Raw genomic sequence first — 12,695 nt, 5'->3', positions numbered from 1 at the left:
CACTTCACAGGGTTGTGTAAGGGTTAGAGGAGGGAATAAATACGCAGACCCAAGATTGGCATCCGGCAGGTGGAGAGCCCGCTGCACCCCGGCCACGGCAGCTTGCTGGCAGGGACAGGTGCATGAGGAGCCTCGTGATTGACTGGAATGTGTCCTGATTGTTGTCCTTTGTTGTCTCCACATTTTTTGCTATTATAAGCAACCCTGTGATGAACATCTCCATGCAGAGAACATTTTGTCTTTCAGATTATTTCCCTAGAAACTGAATTTCTAGAAACAATTACCAGTCAGAGGGGAGGGATGTTGGGCCTGTTGTAATACTTGGCCAAATTGTCTTCCAGGCAGGCTGCACGGCTTCCCTGCCACCAGCCACGTCAGAGCTGTCGCTTCCTCGAGGCCGCGTAGGGGGAGGCTCCTGGGGAGTGTTGTGAGGGGACCGACGAGGGCAGAGGGTATAGACGGCAAGGAGGAGGGGCCACCAGCGCATAAGGATGGGCAGAGGGGCCAGGGAGGAGAGGAGAAGAGTCTGTGAAGGGACTGAGGACTGAGGAGGGGCTGTCAGAGGGGAGACCCTGTCCCCGTCCAAGACCTGAGCCGTTCAGAGACCAGAGAGCCGATAAGTCTGCATCAGAGACCAGAATGGTGCTGCAGGGGGCTGAGCCCGAGATGCGGCGCCCCAGGGTCCTGGAGGACCCGAGCCTCAGTCCACCGTCTATGAAACGGGCCTGACTCTTCACCTGCCGCTCAAGGGTGGGATGGAATGAGTGATACGAAGTGACTGAGAGGTGCCTCGGCCCTGTGGGTTCTTTTCCCGTGAGCATCCGCTGGCGAGAGTGTGCAGGGTCTTTGGGGTTCCTTCATTGTCAGAAAACATAGCACTCTCAGATGGGGGCTCCTGGAGGGTTCGAGCAGCGGGGCAGGGGGAACACAAGGCCGGGACTGGGGAGATCTGAGCGTGACCCAAATCCCCTGTGTATGGGGGTGGGGGCATGGCGAGCTTTGAGGTCGGGCCACGCTGGGCTCTCTCGAGGCTCTGCACTTACTTGCTGTGAGTTCCTAGGCAAGTGACTAAAGCTCTTTCGGCCTAGACTTGCTCATCTCTTAGCAATAAGGCTATAAGGACTATGTTACACATCACAACACATGTCACACATGTCACAACATGGATGTTGTGAAAGTGGTGTTGATGCCTGGCCGTGAGCAGTAGGAGCTGGAGACATGGAGGCAGGGGAGGGGTCCATTGGAGGCCAGGCTCCCCATGCCTCCACGTCTCCTTCAGGCAACGAGCCCAACGTGCTGTAACATACCCAGCTCCCCTGGCTGGCTGTGACCTTGGGCAAGTTTCCTAACCTCTCTGTGCCTTAGTTTCCTCCTCCATCAAATGGGGAAAATAACAGTACCTACCCCATGGGGTTGGTGTGTGGATTAACTGAGCTAATACTTACAAAATGTTTCAAGTCGGGCCCAGCGTTCAGGAGGAGCTCAGCACGTGGTGACTGTCATTGAGTTGCTCTTAGGGCTCAGAGCACAGGCTTTGGACATAGCAGACGTGGCACAGAGCCTGGTTCCTCTACCTACTAGTTGTGTGACCTTGGTCAGGTCACTTAACTCCCTGGAGGGCTATGCCCCTCATCTGTAGAGATAAGGGTGGCGGTGCCCACCTGGCAGGCCAAGCACACAATGAGCGTTTGCTGTGACTGTTGGCCGAGGGCCTTAAGGAAGACACCCATGAAAACTGCCAGACCCATGCCTGCAGCCTGGGCTCCCGGGTGCTGGGTGCATGCTCCTCGCCAGAGGGGCACCCTCCTTCCCACCCGCCCAGGGGGTCTCAGTGCACAGGCAGCTGCAATCGCACTGACCCATGTAGTCCTAAGTTCCTAGAGAAGGGCCAGGCCAGGCCACCAGCTGAGACCGCGCCCTGGTCGGTTCCTGACTCCTCTGCCCCCAGCCCTCGGCAGCACTCCAGGACCTGCCAGGTCACACGCAGACTCCTCCACCATGACCCAACCGTTCTGGCTGCTGTGTCCCTTCCTGTCTCCTCTCCCGCTATGTCCCTGGCACCTTCTTCTCCAGCTGGACTAGATCATGTGTTCTCAGAGCACAGCCCACAGCTCGCTGCCCCTCGGCCTGAGGAAGCCTCCCCTCCCCAGTGCCCCACTCATCGCCCAGACCCAACTCTAATGCCACCTGCTCCGTGGAGCCTCCCCTGCTCCCCAGGACCAAAAATGGCTTCTGTGCCACAGAATCCTGCCCGTGCATGCCCACGCACACTCAGGCACTGGCACACACTCACGCTCTTGTGTGCACAATACCCACACGTGTGTTTGCACACACATACCACACACCGACTCACACTCATGAGTTACTTGAGACCTGTGACCTGCCCTAATCGTCCGCATCTCTCATCTTACCTGTGGGTCCCGTTCTGTCGAGTCACTTGGTCTGGTCCTCAGGAAGGCACATGCCACAGTGGGAAGAGAGGGCACTTGGGAGTTGACAGCTGTGGGTTCAAATTTGGGCTTTGCTACTGAGTGACCCCGGGGCATCACTTACCCTCCGGAGCCTCAGTTTCCTGGTCTGTGAAATGGGGACAGCCATACTTGTCCTATAGCCACTGAGAGGGTTAACTAGAAAAAGTATGCAAAATACCCCGTCGGGAGCTAGCATGTGAGCACTCAGTAAATGCTAGTTTTTGTCAATCATTGATTCATTCACAGATGCCAGCTCTGTGCCGGGCCCCACCGGACTGCTAAAGTCACAGGCAACCCCTCCCTTGATGACCTCCCAGGCTGGTCACAGGCTGTGACCCGCCAGTGTTCAGGGATCGTGCCCTGGGAAGTCCCTCATCATAACCCTTGTAGGAGCCTGAAGCTCCCTGACCCTCAGCATCTATTTCCCTCGTCATGGGAAAAACAAAAGGGGATTCAAGGTTTTGTGGCTGTTACCTATTGATCTCAGCTAAGTCCCAGGGAGCTCTGGGGGTGCCTTTCTTGGATAAATGTCACCTTATTTGGTGTGAAAGTGAACACAGGGTGTTTGCACAGCTCCTGCAGGAAGCCTGCCCTGCGTGCACCTGACGCTGCTCCTGAAGGACAGAAAGAGGGCTCCCCCATGGCCTTGCGATGGGGTGCCGTCCCTGCCCGTCGTCCTGCCCTGGCCTCCTCCCTTCAAAACAGGTGCTGGCGCAGGCAGACCTTTGTGTTTACTTCCAGAAAATTATGAGAGGCCGTGAAAAAGTCATTTCTTTGCTGAGCAGCGGGCTGAAGTTTGGTCGTTTCAGCCTATTGGGTTCTACTGGTTTGTGGTAGGAAACAAAGGCATCTGAAGAAAACACTCTGATTGGCTCTTGGGTGACTCGGTGTCCTGAAATGTCCACCTTGTAGCTGATTTTAGGACAACCAGAAATTAATCTGGCCTGGAGAAGAAGGTTCCCGCTGATTTTGGCCAAAGCTCAAGGCCCGGAGGATGTCCCCTGGTGGGTTGTGGCTGGCTCCCAGGACGGGAAAGCCATTTCCCCTTTCTGGTAGCCTCCGCTTCCATTTCCTCATACAGGAGAGGAGACTTCCTGGTGACCCAGTTCCCCGGATGTCGGTGAAACTGACCCTCGGGTTTGGCGGTTCTCCTGTGTTGTTGGAGGAGGGCGAGGGCCTGCGTCCAGGGATCGGTCCAGACCCTCAACACAGTCCCTCAACCAGCAGTCCTTGGTGACCCTCGGGGGGCAAAGCAGCTTCTCCCGTACCCAGCGCAGGAAACAGAGGAGGAGGAGAATTTCTTAGAATTTCAAAACATTTCACTTCTCCCATCTCGTCTCACGGCTTCAACAGCCCTTCACTGGAATTGTGCCCATTTTACAGATGAGGAGAGCGACTTGAGAGAGGAGATGAAGTTGTCTGAGACCCGACGGCAGGGGAATGAAGAAGGCTCAGGCCGAACCCAGGACTCCTGGTTCCACATCTCACACTTTCTCCCCGTTATCCTGGCACACGGCTGGTGCCCAGAAGGTGTTGGCTGACATGGGAAATGTCCCTCCTTGTCTCTCCTGGGCCCCTGCCCACGAGGCTCTTCCAGGCTAGCAGAGTGGGAAGGTAGATAGAGAAAGAAAGCCGGCATGAGACACGGCACATTGGGGCGAAGGCTGCCAGGGAGCCAGGAGAAGTGCTTCTGCTTCTGTCCATCTGTGAACTGGCAAAGTCAGGAGATCGGAGAACTGCTGTCTGAACTGAGGTCTGTTAGGGTTTTCATTCGTTAGTTCACACACATAATTGAACATCTACTATAAACTTGGACAGTGGAGTAGAAGATGAAAGATCCAAGGGCTGCTTTTAGTCTGGAAGATAGACGGATAAACTGATGCTTCATTCAAGGAGGTGAGTCCCTCAGCAGAGGGGCCGTAGGGGCCAGCAGGAATCAGTAAACCTGGGAGACCTCAGAGACAGCTTCCCAGAGGAGGTGATGCCTGAACAGAATCTTGAAACAGAAGAAGTTGAACAGCAAAGAAGAAAACAAAGGATTTTCAAGCAATGGAAGCAACGTGTGCAAAGGGATGGATATAAGAAATAGCAGAGTTAACATGTGCGTGTAGCTGTTCTGTGTGATAATTTGTACTATAAGCAGTAGAGGATAATGCAAAAGGGCACTGACATTCATTATCTGTAGTCCTTACAACAGTCCTGTGAGGTTGCTGTTATTAATTTATTTCACGGATGAGAAAACTGATATTCAGAGAGGACCTGAGCAGGGCTTCTGACAGACTAGCACTGAAACTGGGTCCTGACCCTTGGTGGCTGAACGTGTTATAACACCCTCAATGTGGAAAGATGAGGTTCGGATCAAAAGAACGTTTACTTAGGAATATTACCCATCAGGACACTGTCAGCTGCCCACAGCAGAAACCCAGTTCAAAGAGGCTGGGATGGGTGGAGGTAAGGAATTGGCCCATAGAATGAAGAGACCAGGAGTAGCTTCAAGCATGCTGGATCCAAATGCTCAAAAGTCATCAGAAATTTGTCTTTCTCCAGCTTTCAACGCAGTTTCACACTGTGTTGACCTCACTCTCAGTCAGTCTCCCAGAGTGCCACCGGCAGCTCCACCATCTCACCGTCTCAGCAGCTTACATCTCACCCTAGCAGCCCCAGTGCAAAATATGTCCCTTTCCTACTGTTTCAACAAAAAGTTTCAGGCTGGAGTTTCATTGGCTGGACTTGGTCTTGTGTCCAGTACCCTGAGACCTGGAGCCAGGGCACAGAGTAAGAGGTCAACCCACCTGACCCACATGGACAAAGAGAAGGAGGGTTGGATCCCAAAGAATCAAGGTGCTGTTACCAAGAGAAGGGGAGCTGGGGACGGGAAGATGAAAAGGACAGGTGTTCACCATAAGCACTTGCTGGGTGGCAGACGCTGTACTACGTGCTCTCCTAAAACCCCATTAACATGCCCTCCCTCCAAGGCTCAGGGCGAAGATGGGCCATGGGGCCGTGAAAGGGGTCAAGGATGTTAGACCTCCTAGTATCTGTGGGCATGTGTAATGTGATAGAGTCTACACAGTATGGGAATCCAGCTTCGTGTTGCACCCTAACTCACACTGGCATGAAAGGCAACTCAGCACAGGAGCAGGCCTCCATGCCCCTAGACCTCGTCAAGGTAAATATGCATGACAACATTTTTCATAAGAGGGTAGAAATTCCATATGGTGAGGAGGAAAGAGAATGAGAAAAAAAGGGCAGTTTAAAACAAAGCAAGAAAAGGCAGGAATTTTAGAAAAGGTGGGACAAATATAAAACATGAAATCACATTGAAAAACTTAGTCAAAATATATCAGTAATCAGAGTCCGTGTAAATGGAACAAACTGGCCAATTAAAAAAAATGAAGATTGTCAGATTTGACTTTTTAAATTCGAACAAATGTTTTTACAAGAGATAGACTTAAGGAAACAAAGACGTTGAAAGTGTAAGGAAGGAAAAATAAGATATACTAGGCAAATACTAAGCCAAGGAAATCTGAGTAGCTACACTGATATCAGACAAGGTGAACTTTAAGCAAAAAGTGTTACTAAAGATAAAGATGGTCACCATATTTTGAAAAAAGGTTCAGTTCACCAGAATGATAATTCTAAACTTGTATGTAACCATAAACTAACTTATAGGTCAAGTAAAATGGACAGAACTACAAGGAGAAGTTAATCATTAACGTCGTAAACAATATTAAGAATAAAAGTTAGATCCTATTATACATTGCAGAGATTAATAAAGTTAATAAGAACATTGCGATCAATTTTATGCCTCAAACAGGGGAAACTCAGATGCAGTGAATGATTTCCTAGCAAAACAGAACTTGCCAAAACCGACTTGGGAAGAAATAGAAAATCTGAATGGTCCTATGATCATTAAAAATAAATAAAATAGATGAAACATCAGTAGTACTTGGTTTTGCAAAGGACTTCTCCCAGACCCGCAAGGAAGAGATCGCTGCAGTCCTGCACACACTCTATCAGGGGAAAGGAAAAGGGAAACTCTCCAATTCATCAGATGAGGCCACATCATAGTGTCGATTCAAAAGTAGCCCGAGAAGGGAAACCATAAAAAATGAGAGACAACTCCCATGTCCATCAGCGGGGGAGTGGATGCACAAATGGGAGTGATTCACACAGTGAATGCTTTGTAACAGTGAAAATAAACTACAGGTATACGATCAGCACAGTTTAATCTCAAAAATGTAATGTTAACCAAAAAAAGGGTAGCTACAGAAAAAATCATAAAACATGATTCCATTTCCAAGTAAAATGCTGGCAAAACAACACAATATATCATTTCGGGATACAAAAATATTTGCTGAAACAAGTCAGGCGCTGAGGAAGTCCTGTTTCTTAACCTGAGAGGTGATCGCTCTCGTGTCGATTTTAATATTCCGTATTGTTCTTGAAACCCTGCGTATGTGTTTTTTATGTAGTCTCTTTGGATGTATGACGTATTTCATTTTAAAATCTTTCAGGATGGAATAGACATGTAACAGCTCTGAGTAGAGGAGTTACTAAGATGTTTATTTTCTTCATTTTGTTAATCTCTACGCTCTGAATTTTTTACCGTGAACGTGATACTCTCCTAATAATACTATCTTAAGTGATTTTTAAGCCATTTGGAAGAAGAGAGATGGTTATTTCTTAGCCCAGACCTAGCTTCCTGTCAGCAATTTCAGTGAAAGTCACTGTATCGGAGCTGCAGGCTGCGTCTGGAATGTTAATCCACAGCGGCTATCTGCCTGCTTGGCAAATATGTGCCGTGCTGGCGCAGAGCAGGTCTGGAGCCTCTGAAGTTCCTCTGAAGGGTGTGACCTTGAGGTCCAGGTGAGCGCAGGTGTTCTGCGGAGGGAGGGGCTGGCCAGGCCTACAGGGAGAGCTTGGGCCACGCAGGGCCCCAGCAAAGGCTGAGCTGGACCATACCGCGCGTTGAGGGGCGTGTGAGTTTGGCCACGGCTGTTGGCTGTGTCCTTACTCCCAAAGCCTTTCAAAGTCAGGTGTCTGAATCCACGGCTCCCGTCTGATAGATTCTAAAGGGAAGCAAGATGCTCTTTTCTCTCCCTGTGTGGAAGGGGGAAGGAGCAGTGAACTGGATTCCTCTGGTGGCCAGATGACCTTAACGGGTGACAGCTAGAGCTGAGGCCAGGCAGGAGTTTCATGGCACATCCAGAGGAATTGCAGTGGTCTCAGGACAAGCCGTGGGTGGCTCCCAGGTTGAGACTGGACGAGGAAAGCTACCATTCCAGCCTAAGAGGGAAGCAAGAAAGTAGGTAGCCTTCGTGGCCTCAGACATTGCCGAAGCCGGATTTCGTCCTGCCCTGGGGCCGCAGGTCCATCACACTGTCTCTGGGGACCCAGGCAAAGCTCGGCTTCCCTGTGTTGGGCGTAGTGTGAGCTGGATGGGCCGGGGACTCCCCCAATCACAGGTGCTTGCAAATCGCTTCCCCATCCAGCCCGCAGTCCTCTCCCACCAGCATTATGTGCACTTAAATCTCTACACCAATTCACTGTTTTCACTGAAATGCATGTATAAGAAAACTTTACCTCATCGCCATAAATGGAAGTGCAGCGTCTCATGTGGGAAAGGCACAGACTGGTGAGCTAGATAAATGACACAGATCAGAGCTAGTTGCCTGGTAGAGGCACTGAACCCAGCCTCCGCTCTGTCTCTGCAGTAAGCGGAGATGTGCAGGTGCCAGGTGCTGGCATGTGGAGACACCACGCCGACCCTTCCCCTTTGACCTCACGAGGCTTGAAAGAAAAGTGACAAAGGAATTCCTCCTCCCGGGAAGTAGTGAAAGAGAAAGCGATCTACACCCACGGCCTAGCAGGCGGCAGGGAGAGGACGTCTGTATGCCCAGAAGTGAGCAAATCCTCTTTCTTCTGAAAATGTATACATTGCTTAACACTTCCCTGCCAAGTGTTTGGCTCACTCCCCTTCAGCGACCTTCAATCAGATTGACTCAACACTCACTGACTGGGGACCTACTGCGTGCAGCCACAGTTGCAGGGCCTTGAAAGGCAGGCACCTTGCCTTCGAGGAGCACACATCTAGTGGAGAGATAGATGTGTTCACAGCTGGTTTTAATGCAAGGCTGAGTAAATCTCTGTGTCGTCTTCTCCCAGCCTTCCCCCAACTCATGCAAGGCCTGCTGTAGATGCTCAGGCATCATTTCATTAAGATTCAGAAATAGCAAACATGTGGTGGGCCCCTGCTGTGAGCCAGGCAATGTGTGGGATACTTTTAGAAATATTTTTATAGCACTTAACCCTTTCGAGAATTGGAAAGATGGTTATTTTTACTTCCATTTGAGGTCAAGAGGGGTTAAGTAACTTGACCAAGGGTGCACAGCATGTTAGAAGCTGACTTGGGATTTGAGAGCGACTCTCCCGGATGCTCCCGCTGTGGGTTGAGGGAAGAAGTCTCTATAGCACAGGGGAGGTTTCCTGCCCCCTCCCACCCCAGCCTTCCCAGGGCCTGGCTTGAAAGAAGCAAAAGCCAGTGGCTAGGCCCTGCCCCCTGGCCTTGCTCAGTGGTCACCTCAGCCCTGATCTGTGCTTGTGTCTCCGCAGGAAGCCAGCACTCTCCTGCACCATGTGCTCCAGCAACCTTCTGAGCTGCTGCAAGAGCCTGTGGGGGCTTAGGTTCCTCCAGAGACATGTGGGGGGCCCCTCGGAGGAGCAGCCGGGGGAGCCACTGTTTGAGGAGCCACTGAGGACACCGCCCCAGGAAGCGGTGAGGACACTGCCCTCCGAGGCTGTCTAGACCCAGCCTCAGGACGCTGAAGATACTGTTCCTGGCCACCAAGATTTGACTCCTGGAGCCACTAAGGAGCCAGCAGCCCCCCCAAAGTCACAGCTGAGGCTGAGTCTGGGGACTCCCAGAGCACACAGTGGGGTGCCAGGGTCCTCGGGCCCAAGACAGAGCAGCCTTCTGTGCTCGGCGTTCCCAGACAGATGTTCAGGACCCCCTGGGTCCAGGTCCGCTGAATCCCATGGGTTCAAAGCTCACATTGGTGCTGGCCCTGAGTCATGAGCAGGGGTGGCGGGACGTTCGGGAATGCGTGCACGTGTGTGCACAGATGTGTACGTGCTGGAGCACGCTGCCTTCTGAGCAGAGGGTGTTGCCAATAAAGTGTTAGCCTCTCACTGCCCCGTGGGCTCTGCAGGATGACGGCCAGGAGAGAGAAGGGAACGGGAAGGAAGTAAACAAGCCTTTAATGAGCACCTGCCCTGTGCGAGGTCCTCACCTGCCTGACTCACGGAACCCTTATGACACCGTTTGCAGTAAGGGTCACTGTCCCCACTCCACAGATGGGGAAGCTGAGGCTCAGAGAAGTATGGGGCCTGCCCAAGGCCACTCGCTACAACGTGTGCCAGGCTCATAGAAGATGCTCGGAAAATAGTTGTTGAATGAATAAATGAACGGGTGGGAGGATGGGTGAGGAGCCAGGCCGCCAGCCCACGCTCTTGACAGGACACTTCACTGCCTCTCAGGAGGGAAGTCAAGATGCTTCCTTGACTCAGCCTTCCCTCCTCCTAGCGAGGCTCAGGCCCGGAGCCCGGGGCCCTTCATGCTGCAGTCCTGACCCTCTCTGGTGCTTTTTGTCAGCAGCAAGTGGCATGGCGTGGACTTGCTGGGGAAAGTGCCCCGTGACAGGGAGGAGAGGTGGAGGTTGGGGGCACAACAGACCTGAGTGGGGGAGTTGGCCCCACAGTGCCCTCTGCTGGATGCATGACCTTGGGCATGTCAGGGGACCCCTCTGAGCAGCTCTTTATTTCTCTTCCAAGTGGGTAGGCTACCTTTCCTATTGACAGGGTGGTTGAAGAGACCCAAGGAGGTGGGGGTGGTGACAGCCCCAGAGTGATGACAGTGTCAAGGGACAGTCCTCTCTGGCCATTGCTCCTCCATGAGCCCACTCTTCCCTTGGTTCCAAGACCCCCTCCTGGTGTCCCCTCCCTGCCCACCTATGCCTTTCCAGTCCCCCTGGCAGTTCACTGTCCTCTCCCTGGCCATCAGATGTGGTCCTTCCCTGAGGCTCAGTCCTGAGCCTTCTCTTCTCGTGGAGATTTTTCTCCCTCCATGGCCTCGTCTGCACCCTTGTAACTCAAGTCACCATGGAATTTACCTCTGAGGAGATTCCTCTCAGATTCGTCCTACAGCCCCGGCTCCTTCTGGGAGCTTTCTACCCACTGCTGCCCAGATGGCCCCTCCAGTGGGTGTTTCAAAGGCGTCTCACCTTCAGCATGTCCACAGCTGCACCTTGATCTTGTCCCTGCACTGCTCCTCTCCCAGGGGTCCCCTCTCAGACAGAGGCCCTGCCATTGGCCTCAAAGGCTGAGGGTCTTGGCACCTCCCTTTTCCCGACTCCTCATGGTCAATCCTCTCGAGTCCTCCCACATGTATCCACTGTCTGCTTGATGCTCTCCACCTGCCCTGTCATCACGCGGTCCCACTGGCATCCCCACTGTGGGGATAATTGAGACAGCTTCCTGACAGCTCTCTGCACTCCCCACTTGCTTTCCTACAGTCCACTCTCCAGCCCACAGGCACAGTGGGCTGTGCAGAATGCAAACCCCATCATGTCACACATTTGGAGGAAAACATCTTTCACCCGACGTGTCCCGCCTGCCCCACACTGCCCTCTGTCTCTTCACCGCAGCCCTCCTGGCCTTCTCCTTTTGGTTCGTTTATCTCACTGCTCCTTCCAGCCGCCAGGCCATGCCCAGAGCTGTTTCCATGACTTGAAATGCTCTTCCCGACCTTTCAGCCACGAGATTTAAGCTGAAACAGCACTTTCTTGAGGAATCTTCCTTGACTCTTCCTAGTAGACCAGGCCCCCAACACTCATCCCAGAAGTGACCTTGGAAGCCACTGGCGTGGTTGTAATTTACAATCGTACGTGTGATTCCCCGAGCCCTATCTGTCTGCCCCACTCAGGAGGTCGTGGGTCTTGGCTGTTTCTGTTGATCATTGTATGTCTAGCCCCTAGAAGAGTGTTTGACACATAGTAGGAGCTTTAAGCAGTTTATCTGCCACTGCCCCTGAAGGCATGATTTGCCCCAGTGGCCCCCAGCTGGCTTTCTTCCGGAAGCCCCAGAATCCCATCTTGGGAATTTTTCCCAGGAGTCTGAGCCAGGCGGGCCTCTAAGCCATGGAGCCCTAAGACTGGTCTGGCTGATCACAGGCTCAGCTGATCAGGGCTGAGGTCAAGGTGCCCACTCACCACCTGCCACTGCATGGGGCTCCTTCAACTCTGACTCTGAGCTGCCCCCACCCTTCCAGAGGCCTGAGCCTCTGCTGGCTGCAGAAGTGGGGTGCATGCTGTCTAGAGAGGAGCATCTGCAGTGGGCCCCCAAATCCATGTTCTCATGATGTTCCAATAAAGCTATCGAAACAGATGCTGCCTCACGGTTTTATTTTTAACTCCCTGGTGAGGGAATACTTCCCAAACTTCATCATACGGTACGTCTTGATTTAGAAAAAGTTATGACAAAATGCTGGGGTAAAGGACAACTTGGAAATTACCTTAAAAAGTAAAGGAGTTTTCAGGAAACTAAGTTTCATCTTAAAACACCATGTTAGACATGAGGGATGGGCTGACAAAAAGGACCAGGCCTTCATCCTGCTCATCTGGCGAGCCAGGTGCATGGCAGATGCTCAGCACGTGTTTGCGGAATGGAATGTTTCTGAAGGTGTCGTGTTCAGACATGCCTTTTTTTAAATGGGGGAAAAAGACAGCTTAAAAATGGAAAACTCGTCAATCAAGGAATTCTGCAATAGAGAGTAGGTGGGTGAGGCACAAGTGAGAAACCAGGTCAAGAAAACATTCATGGATTCCGTACAAGGAATGATCGCAAAGGCACCAAGGAAAGGGTTTGGAAAATGAAGGGAGGGAGCTGGCCGGAGTCAACGACACATTTTGATAACCGCAGTATGTCCCCTGGCTGGGAGGAGGAGGCTGTAGGAGACTGTGGTGTTCTGAACTTCTGGCCTCGCTGCAGAACCCGTAAAAACATATGTGGTGAATTTCCACAGGAAGCGGAGAAGAGACTGTGAGTCATCGCAAGCAGAGCTTATGGGAGCTGATCTGCCTGAAACAGGTTTAAATATATTTCAGGGCAGAAAAGACAAAGCTGTGTTAAGGGAGACTTGGGAAAGATGAAGTGGAAGATTGAGTC

General features: G+C 51.9%; 1 protein-coding gene across 6 annotated transcripts in view; it reads left to right on the top strand.

The window, feature by feature from the left end:
* Positions 1–11,905, top strand: part of HRH2 (histamine receptor H2) — a 42,111-nt gene extending 30,206 nt beyond the window's left edge. For 3 of the 6 annotated variants that reach the window (XM_046668242.1, XM_046668244.1, XM_046668243.1), the window contains exons 3-4: positions 8,189–8,376; positions 9,087–9,278. In XM_046668242.1, the coding sequence (XP_046524198.1) occupies positions 8,189–8,376; positions 9,087–9,130 (232 nt within the window). In that variant the 3' untranslated portion in view covers positions 9,131–9,278. Of the gene's footprint in view, positions 1–8,188; positions 8,377–9,086 lie in introns of those variants that run through there. The other 3 variants (XR_006889529.1, XR_006889530.1, XM_046668245.1) reach the window with 3 other exon arrangements.
* Positions 11,906–12,695: the final 790 nt, after the last annotated feature.

The sequence above is a fragment of the Equus quagga genome, chromosome 7, assembly GCF_021613505.1.
Source record: "Equus quagga isolate Etosha38 chromosome 7, UCLA_HA_Equagga_1.0, whole genome shotgun sequence".
Classification (NCBI taxonomy): Eukaryota; Metazoa; Chordata; class Mammalia; order Perissodactyla; family Equidae; genus Equus; species Equus quagga.
This window is presented reverse-complemented; position numbering and strand designations above follow the sequence as displayed.